The sequence below is a fragment of the Pseudonaja textilis genome, unplaced genomic scaffold (genome assembly GCF_049901715.1).
Source record: "Pseudonaja textilis isolate UNSWEBS1 unplaced genomic scaffold, rPseTex1.2 PTEXCTG65, whole genome shotgun sequence".
NCBI lineage: Eukaryota > Metazoa > Chordata > Lepidosauria > Squamata > Elapidae > Pseudonaja > Pseudonaja textilis.
This window is the reverse complement of record NW_028262829.1, coordinates 15,800-35,612: the sequence shown is the minus strand read 5'-3', so window position 1 is coordinate 35,612 and position 19,813 is coordinate 15,800. Positions and strand designations below refer to the sequence as shown.

The window sequence follows — 19,813 nt, the reverse complement described above, 5'->3', positions numbered from 1 at the left end:
AATTACCAAAAAAAAATATACCTTGGTCTTCAGAAGAACTTACCTTTCCCTTTACATACTTTTAAAAGAAAAGTTGAAAGGGGCCGATCAGCAAAATCTTGCGAATTCTTGATCACGCTTTCCTTGACTGCATGAAATCCAGAAATTACTACCACGGGTTGATGCCACACCCACACAGTGTAAATGTCTCCATATCGTTTGCTCAGCTGACATTTGGAGCAGAAAAAAAGAGAAAAGAGATGGGACTTTATAGCAGGCAGATGAACCTTAAACACCTTTTTATGACAGGAGCTAGAATTAGTATCCCATCTCCCTTGTGACCAACTAAACCCCCAACCCCAATCTATTTCTGGAGCAGTTTGAATTAAGTGGCAAAGAACAGTTGCATAGAAATTGGGATTTCCTTTCCGATCAGTTTGGGACTCTTCTCTGTTTTCCTATATCATTTAGGTCCTGGAATGCATAAAAGAGAAACACCTATGAGCTCCAGGTACGCATTGATCAGAAAATTCTAACATGCAAAATTTGTATTTTTTGTTATGTATGCACCACGTTCATTGTTTTTAAATGTTTTTCTTTTTGTTGTTCATTAATAAAATTTTATTTTAAAAAAATCATTAAATATGAGGACATATTAGATGAGAAGGGTGGTTTAAAAACAAGGCAGGAGTTGAAAGATTTGGGATTTGAGATAGAATGGTGGGCCTATTTACAATTACAATCAAGGTATAATAAAGATGTGAAAGAATGGGGTATTAGTAGACGGAAAACAGAATTAGATAAAATATTATTAGGAACAGATGAGAAATTGATTAAAAAAAATTACAAAGTATTATTGGAATGCAAATTAGAAGAGGAAAAGGGGAAAGAGACGATGTTGGCCTGGATGAAAGATTTTGGATATGGTATAAATTTGGAGGATTGGCAAATTTTATGGGATATACCAATGGTATATCAAAATTGGCAAGAAAGTATCTGAAATTATCCCCTAAATCACAGGTGTCAAACTCAAGGCCCGCGGGCCAAATGTGGCCCACCATGTCATTTTATGTGGCCCGCGAGAGCTACAAAGTTCCGATTGTCTTTAAATAAATAAAGCAAAAGAGAGCATTGACCACAAACTACATTTCCCAGAATGCATACCAATTATGTTACCAGCGAATTGTCAACATCCCTCCCTAGAATGCAGTGTATCTGCATCAATGTTATTTTCTGCAAGTTGAATTATGTGGAATTACAAATGATCCCAAAATGTCCAGGAAGAGGAAAGTTGATGCAGATGGAAGGATGTTTCAAGAAAGATGGGAAGGTGAATATATGTTTGTGCTTCAAGGAGAGAAACCGATATGTCTTTTATGTTACAAGGCATTATCGGTTGTCAAAGAGTACAATCTACCTTGGCATTTTGAAACCAAACACGAAGCTAAGTATGCCAAAGTTAGCCTTTCAGAAAAACAACAGATTGTCGAAGAATTAAAAAGCAAACTACAATTGCAACAGAATGTGTTCACGAAAGCCACAACCAAAAACACAGTGGCAGTGAAAGCTAGCTTCATTGTTGCAGAAGAAAGCCCCCGAGCTTCAAAGTGTTTTTCACAGGACGTGTTTCTGAAGCAGTGCATGCTAAAGTTCTATGAGCAGGTGTGCCCCGACCAGATACAGACTTTTAAAAATGTCAGTTTATCAAGGGACACCATTGTGGACCGAGTTACAGAACTAGCAGGAAACTTGTTGACGCAGCTGGCCCAAGAGACACGTAGCTACATAGCTTTTTCATTAGCTCTTGATGAAAGCATGGACAACACTGATACAGCGCATCTATTCATTTTTATTCAAGGCATGAAGTTGGACCTGTCACTGAGAAGCTGTTGGATGTAGCTGTCATGCATGGGACCACAACGGGACAGGACATTTTTGATATGGTGGAGAAGTCCGTGAGTAAAAATGCATTGCCTTGGGAAAAGTTGGTAGGATTAACTACAGACGGTGCACCCACAATGTGTGGAGGAAAAGCAGACTTGGTTGGACTAATAAAAGACAAAATGCTGAAAAGTAATTATCAGTCACCTCTGGTAACGTATCATTGCATCATTCATCAAGAAACGTTGTGTGGGAAGGTGCTGGGGATGGATCATGTAGTGACCACCGTCATCAAAACTGAACTTCATTCGAGCGCGTGTCCTGAATCACCGTCAGTTCCAGCTGTTCTTGCAGGAGATGAGCTCAGAGCATGGAGACGTGCCGTACCGTACAGAAGTACAGTGGCTGAGTAGGAGTAAAGTCCTGAAATGATTTTTTGAACTTAGGGAAGATATTGCTCTTTTCATGCTAAGTAAAGGAAAATTTGTGTCTGAACTGTCAGATCCCAACTGGCTGTGTGACTTTGCTATGTTATGTGACATAACCGAGCATCTCGCCCAACTGAATCAGAAGCTGTAGGGACGTAGACAAGTTGTTATGCAGATGTCCGACATGATCATGGCTTTCCAGCGTAAACTTGATCTGTAGATGTGCCAAGTCAAACAGGACAATCTTGCTCACTTACCTGTTTGTCAAAGCATTTCAGCCTCATTTCCCAGTGTTTTTTCATGTGCTCAGTTGGCTACCAAAGTGAGCCGATTAATAAATGAGTTTGATCAGCGCTTCTCTGACTTTTAAAGTGCAACACTCAGACTTTGCCATCTTTGCCGATCCTTTCACTACCGACATCTACACTGCACCCTAGCACCTTCAGATGGAGTTAATCGAGCTTCAAAGCAATTGTAGCCTGAAAGCAAAGTTCAAGGATGTTGCGATCCAGGACTTTTACCGTAAAATACCCCCTGATTCAATGCCACAGCTTCGACGTCATGCAGCCCGTGTTCTGTCTATGTTTGGGAGCACCTATCTGTGCAAACAGATGTTTTCAATAATGAATCTAAACAAAAACAAGCATAGATCATGTATCACTGATGAGAACCTCCACGCTGTTCTACGGATTGCTTCAGCACAAGACCTAAAATCAGACATTGACACACTGGCTACGGAAAAACGGTGTCAAAGTTGAAAAGATAGAGGCATATGGGGAGGTGGCCGGTCTGAAAATAAACAAAGATAAAACAAAGATTTTATCAATTATTTATTTTTTATCACAGTTTTTTTATCACATTTTTTTTATCATGGTTTATTTTCCGGCCAAATTTTGCGGGGGGGGGGGAGAAAGCTCGCCCGCCTCGCGCCTACCTCTCCTCCTGTAAATGGCCCGGCTGGATGAGGCAGGACTGGAAGGCAGAAGCAGCGGCGGGGGCAGTGGCAGTGGGGGCAGAAGCAGCAGTGGTGGTGGGGGCAGAAGCGGAGGCGGCGGGGGCAGAAGCGGCAGCGACGGCAGGGGCAGAAGTGGCAGCGGGGGCAGAAGCGGTGGGGGCAGAAGCGGCGGCGATGGCAGTGGTGGCAACAGCAGGAGGTGGCGCTCTGATGGCGCCTGCTTTTTCTATTGCTGCTTGGCCTGGCACTCGCCTCGCCCTGCCTCGCACCTGCTTCTCCTCCTCCTCCTCACTGGCTCTGGCACAAAGGTTGGGGTGGGCACTGGGCCGCATTACAAGGTGACCTGGGCCGCATGCGGCCCTTGGGCCGCAGGTTGGACAAGCCTGGTATACATAGTTATGAATACATGAAACGCCCCCTAGAAGCCTCTTAGGAAAGGGGTGAGGTCAATAGTAGAAAGTCTATGGTTAAAGTTTTTGGGGTTTTGGGAAGACACCACAGTGTCAGGTAGAGTATTCCAGACATTGACCACTCTGTGGCTGTAGTATTTCCTGCAATCAAGTTTGGTGCGGTTAACCTTGAGTTTGTATCTATTGTGTGCTCTTGTGTTGTTATAATTGAAGCTGAAGTATTCATTGACAGGTAGGACATTGCAATGTATGATTTTATATACCATGCTTAAATCAGACCGAAGACGGCGTAATTCAAGGTTTTCTAGTTCTAGAATTTCAAGTCTGGTGGCATAAGGTATTCTACAACGAGTAGAGGAGTGGAGAACTCTTCTTGTGAAATATTTCTGGACTTTCTCAATAGTGCTAATATCAGATACGTAATGTGGGTTCCAGACTGATGAGCTGTATTCAAGTATTGGTCTAGCAAATGTTTTGTATGCTCTAGTTAGTAGTGTGATATTACCAGAGAAAAAGCTATGTAGGATTAGGTTAACAACTCTTAATGCCTTTTTGGCTATGTAGTTGCAGTGGGCTCTAGCACTTAGATCATTAGAGGTGAGTATTCCAAGGTACTTTAGGGAGCTTGGATCATCAACAAGATCTTGACTATTCAGCTTGTATTTTATTTTCTGATTTTTTTTGCCAATATGTAAGACAGAGCATTTATTTGTTGAGATTTGAAGTTGCCATTTGTTTGACCATTCTGATACATAGTCAGTGTGTACCACTGAATCAAAGGCTTTACAGGTCTATGGAAATTGCGTCTATTGCTTTGCCCTTATCAAGTTGTATAGTCCATATGTTTTTGCAGTGTAAGAGTTGCAGATTACAGGATAGGTTTTTTTCTGAAGCCAAATTTTTTATTAGAGAGTAAGTTGTTGGTCTCTAAGTGGAAGATAATGGATTGATTAATAATTGATTCCATGACTTTACAGGTGATGCAGCATAAAGAGATTGGTCTGTAATTTTCAGCTAGGCTGGGGTCTCCCTTTTTGAAGATGGGGATGACCGTGGCTTGTGACCATAGGTTAGGCAAGGAACTGGTCCTGAAAGATTTTTCAAAGATTATGCTTAGAGGTTTGGCTATGGCAGTGGGCAGCTTTTTTAAGAAGTAGGCACACATTCCATCTGGTCCAATAGATAGAGATGGTTTTAGATTGTGAAGTGCTTTTTCAACATTGTCTTCTGTAAAATCAATATGTATTAGATCATTGTAGTTATCTGTGGTTTGGCTAGGAAATACTGGGCATGATCCATTGCTGTTTACAAATACTGAGCCAAAAAATGTGTTAAAGATGTTGGCTTTAATGATGTCGTCGTTGCAGTCTTTATCATTAGGTCCTATCAGGGGTGGGATGGACCTTGAGTCTTTTATTTTCTTGTTTACAAAAAAAGAGGGGTTTAATTGCACGGCTTTAAAAAGCACCGGTTTAATTGGTGCTTAGAAGGTTTTCCTCTTGTTTAATGAGATAATTGGTGCATTCGGTCTTTATCTGGTGGCATAAATTTTTGTATCAGCTTTTGAAATTGGCAACGTGACCAGATTTGTTTTTCCGCCAGAGTGATCTCTTTTTGGATTGAAGTTTCCTTATTGTTATGGGTAATGTTTTTTTGTTTTGTTTTGGGAGTTGTTGTTGGTACATATAGTTTGATGACTCTTTTGACTTCAAGTAAAAATATGTTGTAATGGTCTTCAACAGTATTGCATCCAGTGAATAGAGATTGCCAATCAAGGGATGAGAGATCGTTGTCTATAAGATCATAGTTGCCTTTTTTGAAGTTATAATTGGGGATTACGTCATTGTGGTGGTTTTTGTGTGGACGTATGTTGAGACAAAAGTCAATCATATTGTGATCACTGCTGGAAAAGGGTTCTTTAGATTGTATTCCGTAAATTAAATTCAAACTATTGCAGAAGATGAGATCAAGGCAGTTGTTTAGTCTAGTGTTTTTGGTTACTAGTTGTTCCAGTCCCAGATTTGTAACAGCATTGTAGAAGGTTCGTGTAAGGTTTCAGTTGTACATTCATTTAGGGTCCAGTCAATATGAGGTAGATTGAAATCACCAAGAAAGATAAAAGGGTATGGGCAGGATGCTGCCCATGTTAGTAGTGTATTTAGCTTGTTTACATGGTCGATGTCATATCAGGTGCTCTGTAACATAGTAAGAATTGAATTGTGATATTTAAGGAGAGATAATGGTCTCAGGAAGAGCAAGCTCCTGGGTAACTTGAATATTTTTTAGATGTAAGGACTTTTTATAGAAGATAGCAACACCACCTCCTCTACGAATTTCACGATCTGATTGGTAAACATGATAGTCTCTTCCTGTGGTAATGGAGTCAGGGAGAGATGCGTTGAGCCATGTTTCACAGACAAATATAATGTCGAATTTAGCCATATTTAGTAGGAGGAAAAATTCAGGTATTTTATTTACAAGGCTTCTTGCATTGAGTAGCTTGCATTTAAGGCCAGCAGTAGTTGGAATTGAGGTAGTTAGGGGCATGCGTGCCTAGTCTTGGGTGATGGTGGATTGGTTTAGGTAGGGTTGTGGTTGAAGGTTAAAGCTGAGTTGCAGGATGTGTGACTTACTTTTGATACAGTCAGCATGGTAGTCAATGTACAGGTCCTTCTCTCCATTGTCTAGACGTTTTTTGAGTTCAGTGCGGAGTACACGGGAGCGGGCATATTGCTGTATTTGTTTTTGTGAAATGCTACAACTGTCACATATGTTCTTAACAGCTCACAATTGTTGGTTGTACTTATTCTGTTATTCTGCCCCTCCTAGCTGTGACAAAAAGGATTTGAACAAAGTTATTATCATAACTGATGCTGGATGATGTTTTTCTATTATTATTCACTTGGATAGATTGATCATTGATTGATGGAGTAATGTGGGTTTCTTAACTTGACAAAGTAAATTTTTTATGTTATATGAACAGAGCTACTAGCAACCTTTTTTTACATTTATGCAAATGCATATGTAATATTTATGATTTGAATAAATAATAAATTCAGAGTTAATTAACATTTAGGAGTAGTTACATTTGATTACATTTATACTGTCATACAGTTACATGTGGCCCTTTGAGGGCAACCATTACACTGACGTGGCCCTCGGTGAAAATGAGTTTGACACCCCTGCCCTAAATATTGGAAATGCAACAAAGAAATTGGAACATACTACTATGGTGGAAATGTGAAAAAGCCCAAACATACTGGCTGAAAATTAGAAATTGGTTAGAAGAGATGTGTAAAATCAAAATAGATTTTAGACCTGAAATTTTTCTGTTAGGAATGTAAGTCACCTAACAGTTATTTGGGTTGGAAATATATAAGCTAGGATAGACATTTTAATACTGTATCTTAAAGAGAATACTAAAACTGTAATTGGCTGTGGTTTCTCAAATGGCCATAAGATGGAGCCAGGAACCTGGGTTGTTTAGTCTCAAAGGAGTGTGAGTCTCAGTCTCTGTTCCTTCTGTTGGAGAGAGTTGCCATTTGTCCTAATGACTGTTACTGATTGTTGATGTAAGTCTGTTACTGAACTGTTTTTTGATACTGGACTTTGATATTTGAATTATCCTTGAACTGAACACTGACTGCTTTTCCTGTGAATGACTTGGACTGCTTATCTTGGACTGTGCTTAAACGTTTATTGGAAGTAAAAACCTACATTTACTGTACAGTGTATCTGTGTGCTGTGTGTGTGTTATTCTTCCCTACTCTCACTACGTCTCCCTGTATGCGCTCATTCTCCTAACAGGGAATTACCTCAACATTTTCTATTGGGAATTAATGTGGGGAAATATAATAGAGATAATATATCTAATAGTCCATGTCACCACTGCTGTGATACTAGCCCTTGCCCAAAGATGGAAAGGTAATGAGAGATGGAAATAATTAGAAAAATTTGGACATGCGCTGAAATGGATAGAGTAACTCACGAATTAAAGGATAAGACTGAATCTGATTATTACAAAATTTGGGAGTTTTACTACTGGTTTAAAAAAAAAAGAAAGGAGTAACTGTATTAACGATGATTAGTATTTGTGTATATATGTAAATTTGTATTTTTTGTACACTGGACTGCAGCCGCACCAAAAGAAAACATGCAGTGGGTGGAGGCTTTTTGGAGCGAAAATTACTGATCTCCGGCTTTGCTCTGCTTCTCCAACGTGCCGCTGCAGCTGCATTCTAGGCTCCGGCCCCACAGGTCCACCCCATTGAGCCCGCTGCACTGGAGGCATCTTCCAAGGGGCTGGCTATGTGGGGGAAGGCTCCGGAGGCTGCTGCTGCTGAAGGCTGCTGTTGATGATGTGGGACTTTAAGGATGGGAGCGGGGGGCGATCAGTACTAGCAACAGTCTGAGTGGAGTTGAAGTAATGCTAACCAAGATTGCATCAGCAACCTTAGGTAATTACAGGGAGTGTTCGGAAGAAGGGTTGTGGGAGGAGATGGGGTTAATGAGATAATAACAACATGGGTGTGTATAAAGGGGGAGATGAATTCTTTCTCTGTAAGGCTGTTTTTATGAGGGCATTGCTTCTACTTGCCCCATTTCAAACCTGTTGCCTGACTGTAGCCATCATTGACATTAAACCATCATCACTATGTCTAGTGTGGAGTATTACTTGCAAGTAACTATGGTTCTGGTCCTAAGGGTGATGAGACGTGCGATGTCACACATGTGCAATAAGGACTGGCTGGGCAGGGAATGGAGGAGTGGGCAGAGAGGAGCAGGGCCAGCCAGGGGTCCATTTTACCAGTTCTCCAAACTATCGGGAACGGTAATGAACTGGTAGAATCCCACCCCTGAATTGCGCTCTGCGAGGGGCCCACCTCCAGCGTCCCCCTAGTCTCTTAGCACCCCCCTAAGGTATCCTGCCCACTTTGGGAACCACTGCTTTAAATGTTAACACTTATATACTGTTTTTATGTTGTGAAATTTTATTGTACGCTGGCGAGGGTCTCTTGGAGAAAGGTGGATGGTTTCAAAATTAGATAGATCAAATGTCTGGGAATGAGATAGATAGAATACTAGACTCTCGGCAGCGTACAACAGTATATAAAAGTAAGCATTTAAGAGAGAGAGAGGCAGATACAGATTCAGACATGTTTGACATTTTATTGTACCCTGGCGAGAGTCCCTCTTTGAGAAAAGTAGATGGTTTCAAAATTAGAGAGATCAAAGGTCTAGGTGGAGAGAGAGAGAGAGAGAGAGAGAGAATACTTTATCACACTTGGCCAATAAAGTGTTCTCTTTCTCTCTCTCTCTCTTTTCCAGACATTTGATCTTTCTAATTTTGAAACCGTCCACTTTTCTCCAAGAGAGACTCTCGGCAGCGTACAATAAAATTTCAAAGCATAAAAACAGTATATAAGAGTAAGCATTTAAGAGAGAGAGACAGATAGAGATTCAGACATTTTTAACATTTTATTGTACCCTGCCGAGAGTCCCTCTTTGAGAAAAGTAGATGGTTTCAAACTTAGGTAGATCAAAGGTCTAGGGGAAGAGAGAGAGAGAGGGAGAGATGGACAGACAGACAAATACCTTTTTGAAAGTATCCTTGGAAAGTTTGATCCCAATCTGCCAGAGTCCACCAATGAGAGGAAGAGGAAGAGGACCAGGAGGGTAATATCTGCTTGACCAGAGCAGTTTTAGAAAATCCAGGATCAGAAATCCCACCAGCACAGCAGTGAGAACTTCCCAGATCTCTGCCATTCTACAGCCTTTTCTTCTCTTTTCTGCTGCAATTGGAATCTCTCCTTCATTCAGCTGCTAGTTGTTCATTTGCCTGGTCTGGATCTTGGAATTGATCTGATCCAAATCGTTCTATTTCAGAGACAGAAAATTGAGTTATGCATATAAACCCAGAACATTTCAACTGAAGCAACCTATATCCAGGGGTGGGATTCAAATTTCTTAACAACTGGTTCTGTGGGCGTGGCTTAATTTGTGGGTGTGGTTTTGTGGTCATGTGACTGAGTGGGTGTGGCTTGCTGGATGGGCATGGCTTGGTGGTCACATGACTGGCTGGCGTGACCAACTCAATGTCACTCACGTCAGCCATTCCTTGTCACACCCAGCCTCAATTTATCAATAGTTCTGTAAAAATGTTGTTCACCTTTTTTTGACTTTTTTGTCTACATGCTATAGATGCACTTTCATGGAGCAGTGAAAGGAGGAAATGGCTCACATGCTTTGCCCAAGAGTGCAAGAGGCAACAGGCTTTTAAAGGGCTGCCAGAAAGAAGGAGGGGGGCAATGTATTTTCCAAAGAAGCAGAAGACAAAACAAGAAGCAATGGATGGAAACTGAACAAAGAGAGAAGCAAACTGAGACTAAGGAGAAACTTTCTGACAGTGAGAACAGTTAACCAATGGAACAGCGTGTCTCCAGAAGTTCTGCGTGCTCCAACACCAGAGGTTTTTAAGAAAAGACTGGACAGTCACTTGTCTGAAATGGCATAGGGTTTATTTTTTATTTTTTATTTTATTTATTTCATTTGGTTTGTCAATTGCTTACAAGATAATAGGTAAAAGTAAGTTAAGTAAAAACATAGTTATGAATACATGGATACATATAAGAAAAATAAAAAGAAACAATTGGACAGGGACGGTAGGCATGTTGGTGCACTTATACACGCCCCTTACAGACCTCTTAGGAAAGGGGTGAGGTCAATAGTAGAAAGTCTAAGGTTAGTTTTTGGGGTTTTGGGAAGAAACCACAGTGTCAGGTAAAGTATTCCAGACATTGACCACTCTGTGGCTGAAGTCGTATTTCCTGCAATCAAGTTTGGTGCGGTTAACCTTGAGTTTGCATCTATTGTGTGCTCTTGTATTGTTATGGTTGAAGTTGAAGTATTCATTGACAGGTAGGACATTGCAATGTATGATTTTATATAGTATACTTAGATCGGACCAAAAGCGGAGTAGTTCTACATTTTCTAGGTTTAGAATTTCGAGTCTGGTGGCATAAGGTGTTTTACAATGAGTAGAGGAGTGGAGAAGTGAAATATTTCTTGACTTTCCCCAAGGTCCGTTCTAACTGTCATTCTGGCACCTTTCCCAGGACCTCCACTCAGATCCAGAATGTGGCTGTGATAGTTGATCGGAGCTCCTCTGTTTTTTTTTATATGCACCAACTTTAGCGTTTAGGACAGAGGTCTCCAAACTTGTCAACTTTACGACTTGTGGACTTCAACTCCCAGAATTCCTCAGCCAGTTCTGCTGAGTCCACAAGTCTTAAAGTTGCCAAGTTTGGGGACCCCTGGTTTAGGATCAGAGCTAAGTTAGTTGCTTTTCACATAATCCTTAAAAGGGCTCTCCTGCATGGTCTAATTCAGAAGTCCCCAACCTTTCTGGCACCAGGGACTGATTTCATGGAAGACAATTTTACCATGGACCTGTGTGTGTGAGAAAGAGGGGGAGCGGGGGAGAGAGAAAAATGTACAGTTTGAGAAAGAAGCACAAACATAAGTGGTAAATTAAATAGTGGGTGGGGCACACATGGAGTACAATAAGTATGGGATTGTTACTTAAGGCCTGCCAACAGATGATTTTGCTCCAGTCCAGGGGAAAATCAGAATAAACACACAGGAAACCCCCCAAAGACCTGGGGAAGCAGAAAGAGGGAATGACCACCACTTGCACTTTTCAATGGTTCAGCACAGTGATTCCCTTCCCTTCCAGCAGTCTTGGAAAAGGTGCAAATGATAATGCTTCAGTAGGAGAGACAGTGCTTAAGAGGGGCAAGGTAGTTTCTTCCCTCTCCCGTTCCAAGCCTTGTTGGAACAGGCTTACAAAGCTGCACGAGAAAGACAAAAAAAAATGTGAGCCTTGTTTCTGTGCCAGGAGGGGGAGAGGAGGAAAGTGAGGAAAGTGAGGAATAAGAGGAGATAGCAGGAGGAAGAGAGACCTTAGGCGTATACACACACACAAACAAACTTCTGTGTTGCTAGGCTGCAAAGAAAGTGCAAACTAACTCATTTTTGCCATGCTTGTTTTTTTCAGCCTGAAGTCTCTCACAATGTTTTCCTCTCCATTGTCAACCATGGAGCTTCCCTTTTTGTCCACAATTCCCTCCGTTGCCACCATGCCAAATGCCAAAAGACAATTCTGCTTCCTTCCCCCCTGCAATACCAGAAGCCGCACGGCACCACCGTTTGCTTTCTGCTCTCCCCCCAGAGCCATTGCAGCTTGTCATCTCCTGTGGCTACAATTGCGCATGGCACGCTGGCAGGCAGAAGCCCCCTGGGTCCCCCACGCCTTCTCCTTCTTACCTCTTTCTTCCTCCACGCACAGGTAGCAATGTTGCTTTCCCATGCGGGGGTGGGACAGTCCCAGGGAAAGGCCAGCAAGTGGGGCATGGATCCACGCTGCCCCCTCCGCACCGCCCCATGGGCATGAGCACAGGAGGCTCCAAACACGAGAGGGCTGGGCTGGCAATGCCTCCTGGGTGAAGGGCAGCACTCAGTAAGCAGTCCCCAGGGACACCAGCCCTACATGCTCGCCACTTCCTGTGTGCACGCCCAGGGCAGTGCTACAGATCTAAGGCTGGGCCTGGGCGAGGAACTAGAGAGCAGCTTTGACTGCTGACATAACTCTAGGCGAGCAGCCCAAGGCAAGATAAGGAGTGGCTGGGAGGGGACAGGTGGGGTGGGCAGGGCCAGCCAATGGCACGATTTGCCAGTTCTCCAAACTGCTCAGAATCATAACAAGCGGTTCTCCAGAACCAGTCCCAACCGGTAGAATCCCATCCCTGGTATATTCTTTTTAAAAATTTCTTATTATCGCAAACATAGTCTTTTGTAGTTTCTACTATTTCATTATAGTCTCCAACTATGCATATATCTTTTTGACCTATCTCAACAATTTTTTCATGGAGTTTTTTGTAGAATTCTTTTTTATTTTTATTAGGTGCATAAATATTTATTATAACAGGTAACAGATAATCAGACAGATGCTACTAGTAGCATATGTCTTTGTCCTCTCTTTATTTCTAATATTAATATTCTTCCTTTGATGTCTGTGTAAATTTGCTTTGCTTCTATTTCTTCCCTAATGTATATCATCACCACCTCATTTTTTCCCAGCCAGTGTAGTATGGAATTTCCCCAGTTTATTGAATTCTAAGTACTTTTTATCTTGGTTCTTGATATGTACCTCTTGAAGGCACACAATATCTATGTTTTGCTTAACCAGTTTTGACGGTATTTTTCTCTTGACTACAGCATTTAACCCATTTACATTTATTGACAATAGTTTTAGTTCTTTTTCCATGTTCTTATTAGCATATCTGTTTCTAATTTCTATTGGTCTTTTTATTCCTTTGAGTTCTAGTTCTAGTATTGCCTTCTTCCTTTTGGGTTTCTTGTGTTTCTTTGGCTTTGTCCTCCTGGTCTTCTATCTCTAATTCTAGAGGCCTTCTTCCTAGCTTCCTTCCTAAACTGGCCTTCTTCCTGGCTTCCTTCCTCTAACTTCGACTGCGGTCGTTTTCTTCCATTCCTATCAATTGTTCGTAAAATTATTGGGCTTTGTCCAGGTTGTCTATTTTTATCTTTTCTCCTTGCCATGAAACCAGCATGCCTTCTGGGATGATCCATTGTAACAAGATGTTCCATTTACTTAATTGTACTGCCAGGTATCGATAATTTTTGCATTATTCTCTAACTCGCCTTGGTATTTGTTTGAGGGTGATAATTTCTTTGTCCTTATACACTATGGGCACCTCCCTCGTTATTTTATAGATTATGTCTCTGATGTTCTTCCGGGCAAATCTGATGTGCACTTCTCTAGGTAACCAATGTCTTTTGGCGTAGTTAGTCTGTACCCTGTAGACCTTGTCCATCTCTTTTATAATCTCTTGGGTATCTCTTTCCAGGGTTTCTGCTATCAGTTCCGCCATCAATTTTCCCAGGTCTTCATCCTTAGCCTCTGTTATATTCTGAAATCCTAAATAGAAAGAGGTGCAGTCCATCTCCAGATTCTCAGCCATCCAGGTCATGGTTGTCCCAAAGGTGCATTTTTTTCTGGAGCCAACTGGACTTTCTTGTTTTTCTTTGTAGATGTTTCACTTCTCATCCAAGAAAGTTCTTCAGCTCTGACTGGACAACCATCCTTAGCCACTGAAACTAAGCCCTGACTCTGGGCCCTCTTAGTTCATTCTACATCAAACGCTTGTTTCTGTGAAAAATACAGAAGGGAGTGCTATCAAGACTCTTTCATATAATGATTAGAATTTAATGTAACAGGATTAGCTCTACAGCACAAAGTGGCTTCGCAGATTTCACATCTTGATTGGCAGTTTCTCCTGTCTTTTTACCATCCTCTTCCTCCCTCTCTATCCCTCCCTCCTCCAAGCAAAGATGATAAAATTTCTTGGGAGAAGCCTCAACAGAGATTCCATTGTCAACGTTAGCCTATCTTTTCTTCCTTCTTCTTGTTGAGTATTTCCAATCTCAGCCATGTGTAAAAGAACAAAAAATAAAAGGGATGGAATCATGGAAATCTTGTAGGTCAAGCAGTGATTCTCTGTCAAAATCCATGAAAAATGGTGCTGAACAAAGTCTGCAATATTGCAATGTTACACAAAGTTACACAATAACAAACATTTGTTTTAGAAGACAGTTTGGAAAAGCAGTCGTCGGACTCTAAACTTTTCTGGATGGGTGTCAATTTTGACAAACTGTTTGCAGTATTGAGAAAGTTATTTGGCTAGAAATGAGAAGCCATTTTGCAATTGGAATTGGCCTGTGTCCAGTTCTTTAACAGTTGATTTATCATCCTATTGTAAAACAGGTTGTGTAGTTGTGGTGTATGCTTATTTAGGATGAGATTAGGAGCTTTTCGGCAGCACTGCAGGCCTGAGCTGCTGGACTTCTGAGCATGTTTAAAAAGAAGCAAACATTTTAGAATAAAGAAAGAGAATACTTATTAGTTTCAGTTTCAAAGATATCTTCCTATTACCCAAAGCACTCATTCCATAGCAGTGGAACTGTCTTCCAAAACATCTAGATGAGGCATGCCCAACATCAGGGCTATGGCCCATTACTGGGCCACGGCTAGTTCAGAACAGGGCCGCGTAAGTGGCTGGTGTGTGCATGCACCACACATGCGTGCGTGCAGCTCTACATGTGCAAGCCACCATCTAACAATGAGTATGGTAAGTGACCAACGCAGTGGGCTTTTCAGTCACTCACAAGGCAAGGTTGAGCTAGCGAGGGAGAGCCCGGAGGGGCTGTGGATGTGGTTGCAACGTCATGCCTTTAATGTATTTGGTGTACACTTTGGTCACTCCTTCAGGCAGCCAGAATTGGAACCTTCTCAGCAGGTTGGCGAAGAGGAGAAAAAGTTCCATTCTGGCCAGGTTTTCTCCCAAACAGGCTTGCTGACCTACACCAGAGAGGGAGGAAGAAAGGCAACAGGAAGAGTTGTGAGCATTTAAGGGTGGTTTCATCTCCAATTTGCTTGGTCTCAAGGTAAATAATTCTTCACACTGGAGTCCTACAGATGGAGAGGACTTTGACTCCCATGCCCAGAGATTTCTGGGAGTTGAAGCCCAAAGGATCTAAAAGCAATCTGATTGGGAAAGTTGTTATCATATAATAAGGATAGGCCTCTTAGGGATTTCTTAAGGATTTTAATGGACAGATATTAATATTTTTCTAGTTTCCAAATGCCATTTTTAGTGCAAGTCAACAATGGAAGAAACAAGATTTTTTAATTCAAACCTTTGAAATAAAAGCTGTTAAAGGGAATATTCCAGATCTGCCCAAGCAAATCTCCACTATCAAAAAGTTAGGGGAAGAGAACACTCCCATACATAAAAAAAATCTCAGAAACCATCAACAAACTTTCAGTCACACGACATCACCACAGCACACAAACAACTAAAGCCATCCAAAACATCTTAAATAAAACAAAAGACCCAATAGCCCAAAAAGGAAAAAAACACAGGAGTTATCTATAACATAGAGCGTATGTGTATTTAGGCCAAACAAGCTGAAGACTAGCAGAATGCATCCATGAACAATCAGCTAGCAGTCAGAAGATGTGATGAAAACTCCTTAAGTGCACCATACATGGACAGATTTAACAGGGAAAGTGTGAGCATCCTAGGTTAAGCTAAATCCAAAAATCCCAAACAAAACCTGGAAGGCTGGCACTCAGACAAGTCATTCATCAACAGGCACATAGAAATAAACAACATTTACACACCATTCAAAAGACAGAAATGAAAAGCTAAAAAGGAAACAAAAGGACCAAAACACCTCCACCTCAGCAATCAAGCCCCAGATTAGCAGGGATTACAGGTGGTTCTTGATTTATAACCATTCATTTAGTGACTATTTAAGGTTATAACAGCACTGAAAAAGGGTGACTTACGACCATTTTTCACACATACAACTTTTGCAGCGTACCCATGGCCCCATGATCAAAATTTGGGCACTTAGCAAACAGAATGCATTTATGACAGTCCCAGGATCACATAATTACCATTTGTAATTTTCCCAACTGGCTTCTATAATAAGATGGAATAGGGGAAACCAGATTCACTTAGTGACTGCAGAATTCACTTAACAATTGCAGTGATTCATTTAACTGCGGCAAAAAGGTTGTAAAGTAGGGCAAAATTCTCTTAATAACTGTCTTGCTTAGCAACATAAATTTTGGTTTCAATTGTGGTTGTAAGGTCAAGGACTACCTGTAACATCAGGATTAATACCAGACCAACAATCAGTTGGTAAACAATAGCTCAATCGAGGGGTTGCTTGCATCAATGCTGACAGGACAAGCTATTATATATACAAACCCCACTTCCTTCTAGCTCTGATTATGTTACCCAACTATGTAATGAAAACAACAACCAAGCTGACAAAAACAACCAAGAATTCCAGAATCTTCTCCATAGTCTATTAAGGACCGAAAAGACGCATCTTCACATCACAGTTTATAGGATATGAAAAGATGAGCTTAGTCTCTTCTCCTTACCTGCAATATGTGAAACAGACTGAATTGCTGAATTATAAAATCATACCGGGTTCATGTCCATGCACATGAGAAAACTGAACATTGGAGAACTCTGCATAACTGCTAAGTATATATATTTTAATTGTTGGGGGGGAAGATTCCCCTGAGAACATACCTATGGAAAATGGTATGAAGGCTTCTCTGTTGATAAAGTTTCAGTTTTGATCCAAAAAATGACCAGGATTGAAACACTCAGGGGTCTGCCACTCCTTAGGATCCAAGAGGGCTGAGGATATATTTGGCATAACTATAATCCCCTAGAAAAGCCATAAAAGTTTAAACTGTTCAGTTGCATCAACCTCAAGACCAGTTTTAGAAAACATCAGATTTCAGTGCTGGAAATCATCCCGTTTACCTACAGATCAATTGGTCATTCAGAAAATATGTGACTGCGCAGAAATGGACAATTTAACCATAGCTCTTAAAAATAAAGAGTCTTCAGCATTTGATAATAATTGGAATGCATGGTATAATTGGTTATATCAGAGATAAACTGTTCAATGAGCATAAATAAGCATAAATATCCATAAATAGCGATAAGATGTGTATATTTAAAGTAAGGTAGGAGAATTGGATCTTGTAGACTGTCAAAAAGAATATTTGTCTGGTTTTAACGTATTTTCTTTTTTCTTCCGTCTCTTTTTTTTTTTTCCCTCTTTTATACTTCTTCTTCTCCTTTTTCGGTCGCAAGACCGAGCGTTTTTTTTTTTTTTTCCTCTCTCTTTCTCTTCTTCCTTTCTTCTTTTTCTCTCCCTGTTTCTTATGTAATGTTGTTATGTTATTTTTTTAATTGTAAATTCAATAAAATTTATATGAAAAAAAAAAAAAAGAAAAGCCATAAAAGTTTAAACTGTTCAGTTGCATCAACCTCAAGACCAGTTTTAGAAAACATCAGATTTCCGTGTGAAAAAATGCTTGTTCCATATGAAATTTCTGCCTATCCGTATACCATAATAAACTACACAAACAGGATAATTCTACAGGAATGTCATTACATTGAATCACCATGCTCTCAAGTCGAACATTAATAACCAGACAACTTTTTAAAAAATGTAATGGCATTCCAGGAAGCCTACCTAAACAGCATAAAGATGTAGTAGCCTGTATTGCTATTATCCTTGTCATCTTCTCATCTTTCCTACTGTCTTCTCCTATTGGTATCTTATGATTTATCATTTGTTGTTTGTACCTTATGATTAATGATTGCAGCTATGATTTATGATCTATGACTTATCACTTTGTTGCTTGTATATGCACTGAGAACTTGTGCGCTGGAGACAAATTCCTTGTGTGTCCAATCACACTCGGCCAATAAAGAATTCTACTCTACTCTACTCTACTCTACCTCTACTCTACCTCATTCCACTCCACTCCACTCCATTCCATTCTATTCTCTGTTCAATTCCCTGTGCTGATTTTGTGATTGAGTCTAATAGGTGCTTCCTTAGAAAATACTCCAGATGTTGGGGCAAAAGAGAAGAGGTATCACATACAACCAGTTGCTCAAACAACTGGGGGAGAAAAACTTCAGAGTCAGATCTCTGGGCTTGAGAAATGCTTAAAACACTTGAGATCACTTATAATACATATTTGCTATCATCATCATTATCAAATGTGGTTGGCATCTTTTGATGAATTGCTGCAATTCTAGAAGAATCTACATCTCAGTGAAATATATAAGGCAAGTAGGGATTGTTGGGTATAACATAGATACACCAACTAAGTTTGGGTGAATAAATATATAAAACCAAGGTTTGGGTGTTTGTAACTTGTAGCTTTAAGCACCAAACTGCTTGTAATTAACTAATTAAGGGTGCGGTTACAAACGGCAATAAAAGGCAGTAAGAGAAACGTAACCTCTCTCTGCTTGTTTTATCTGCTTGCTACTGTTTGTTTGCTACTGTTTGCTACAACTGTTTGAATACCTGAACAAAAGGACTATTTCATTGATGTGCTGATATCCTGTGAATACTCAGTGTTGTCTTCAAAAGGAAAGGTATCAGAGGAGAAGATATCTTTACAAGCAGATAAGGATATAGAACTGACTAGTAAATGGACTAAGTTACTGAATGGATATATTTGTGAATGACATATGGACTGATTGGCAATGTTTAAACTCTAATTGGATTAAACAACTATTTAAACTACAAAAACAGTGTTTGTCATCAGTGTGTGTAAACTCTAGGGCCCTTCCTCTCTCATTTGGCTGCCTGGCTTGACTGCTGCTGCACATTCTGTTTGGGGGTTTGTCCCCAATCACTAACATGTCTACCTTTTGAATAGGAAAACCAGGACTGTTGTGTCTTTCACAGATTGTCTGGGGCCACCAATTAAAATAATGTTGGCATAGCACTGGATCTCATGAATAACAGCATTGGTGTAGGGAAGCTTCCTCTGATCGCTGCAGGAGATCAGCCAGGAGGAAGAACCCAGGATATCATCAAGTTCTTTTTGGACTTTGGCTGAAAAAATAGATAAGTTTCAGAGAATACACATACCATCTCCAACCATATCTCTCTTCCTCCACGTCTGTTGTTTATGTGCTTGCCAGAAACACGAGTGGCCCTCTGCTAAATCAGCCCAGGGTGATTTTTTTTTGTCTCTAGGGCAGACAACTCTGGTCTCCAGAAGGACCTGAGAACAATGGCACACAGAACTGCGCTTCCTTGTTTCAGTGTTTCACCTCAAATGCATTCAGAATTCCATTTTGAGAGACATTGTTCTGGACAAAACTTTGGGTTCCAAACTGCACTTTAAGCTCGGAGGTGAGATTTACATTACTTTGTTTAAAAGGCCAAGGGAATAAAATTTATTCATTTCTAAAATTGCATCCCACTTATCTAAATAGAATGTTCACACTTTCTACATATCTTAATGCATGTTATTTTAGGAGGTGAAAACATTTCTAATCGCAATTCACATGAAAAAAATGTTTTATCAATTTCTTTTCAGTTTTCTTGTCCTCCTGGCTCCTGTATAATTGTGTCCCTGCTCTCAGCTGCCCTCACTTTTTCACCTGACTTAGATGATAATTATAAAATCCCAGTTCAAAATAACCACCTTGTGGCTTAGATAAATCCTAGTT

At 40.6% G+C, this 19,813-nt stretch overlaps 1 protein-coding gene and 1 long non-coding RNA gene across 5 annotated transcripts in view; both read right to left on the bottom strand.

The window, feature by feature from the left end:
* LOC148123777 (cytochrome P450 2J4-like) overlaps positions 1–9,589 on the bottom strand; it is a 32,297-nt gene extending 22,708 nt beyond the window's left edge. For all 3 annotated transcript variants that reach the window (XM_087918823.1, XM_087918824.1, XM_087918825.1), the window contains exons 1-2: positions 9,249–9,589; positions 44–206 (exon numbers count right to left, since the gene is read on the bottom strand). In XM_087918823.1, the coding sequence (XP_087774949.1) occupies positions 44–206; positions 9,249–9,419 (334 nt within the window). In that variant the 5' untranslated portion in view covers positions 9,420–9,589. The remainder of the gene's footprint in view (positions 1–43; positions 207–9,248) is intronic.
* A 3,024-nt stretch (positions 9,590–12,613) lies between these two features.
* On the bottom strand, positions 12,614–19,190 carry LOC148123776 (uncharacterized). 2 transcript variants are annotated; one of them, XR_015740533.1, is made up of 3 exons: positions 19,001–19,190; positions 16,844–16,985; positions 12,614–15,090 (listed from the first exon to the last, which is right to left on the bottom strand). It is a non-coding gene; the product is annotated as an uncharacterized LOC148123776 (long non-coding RNA). The 2 variants fall into 2 exon arrangements; XR_015740532.1 differs by having other exon boundaries at positions 12,614–14,577.
* Between the last annotated feature and the right edge of the window lie 623 nt (positions 19,191–19,813).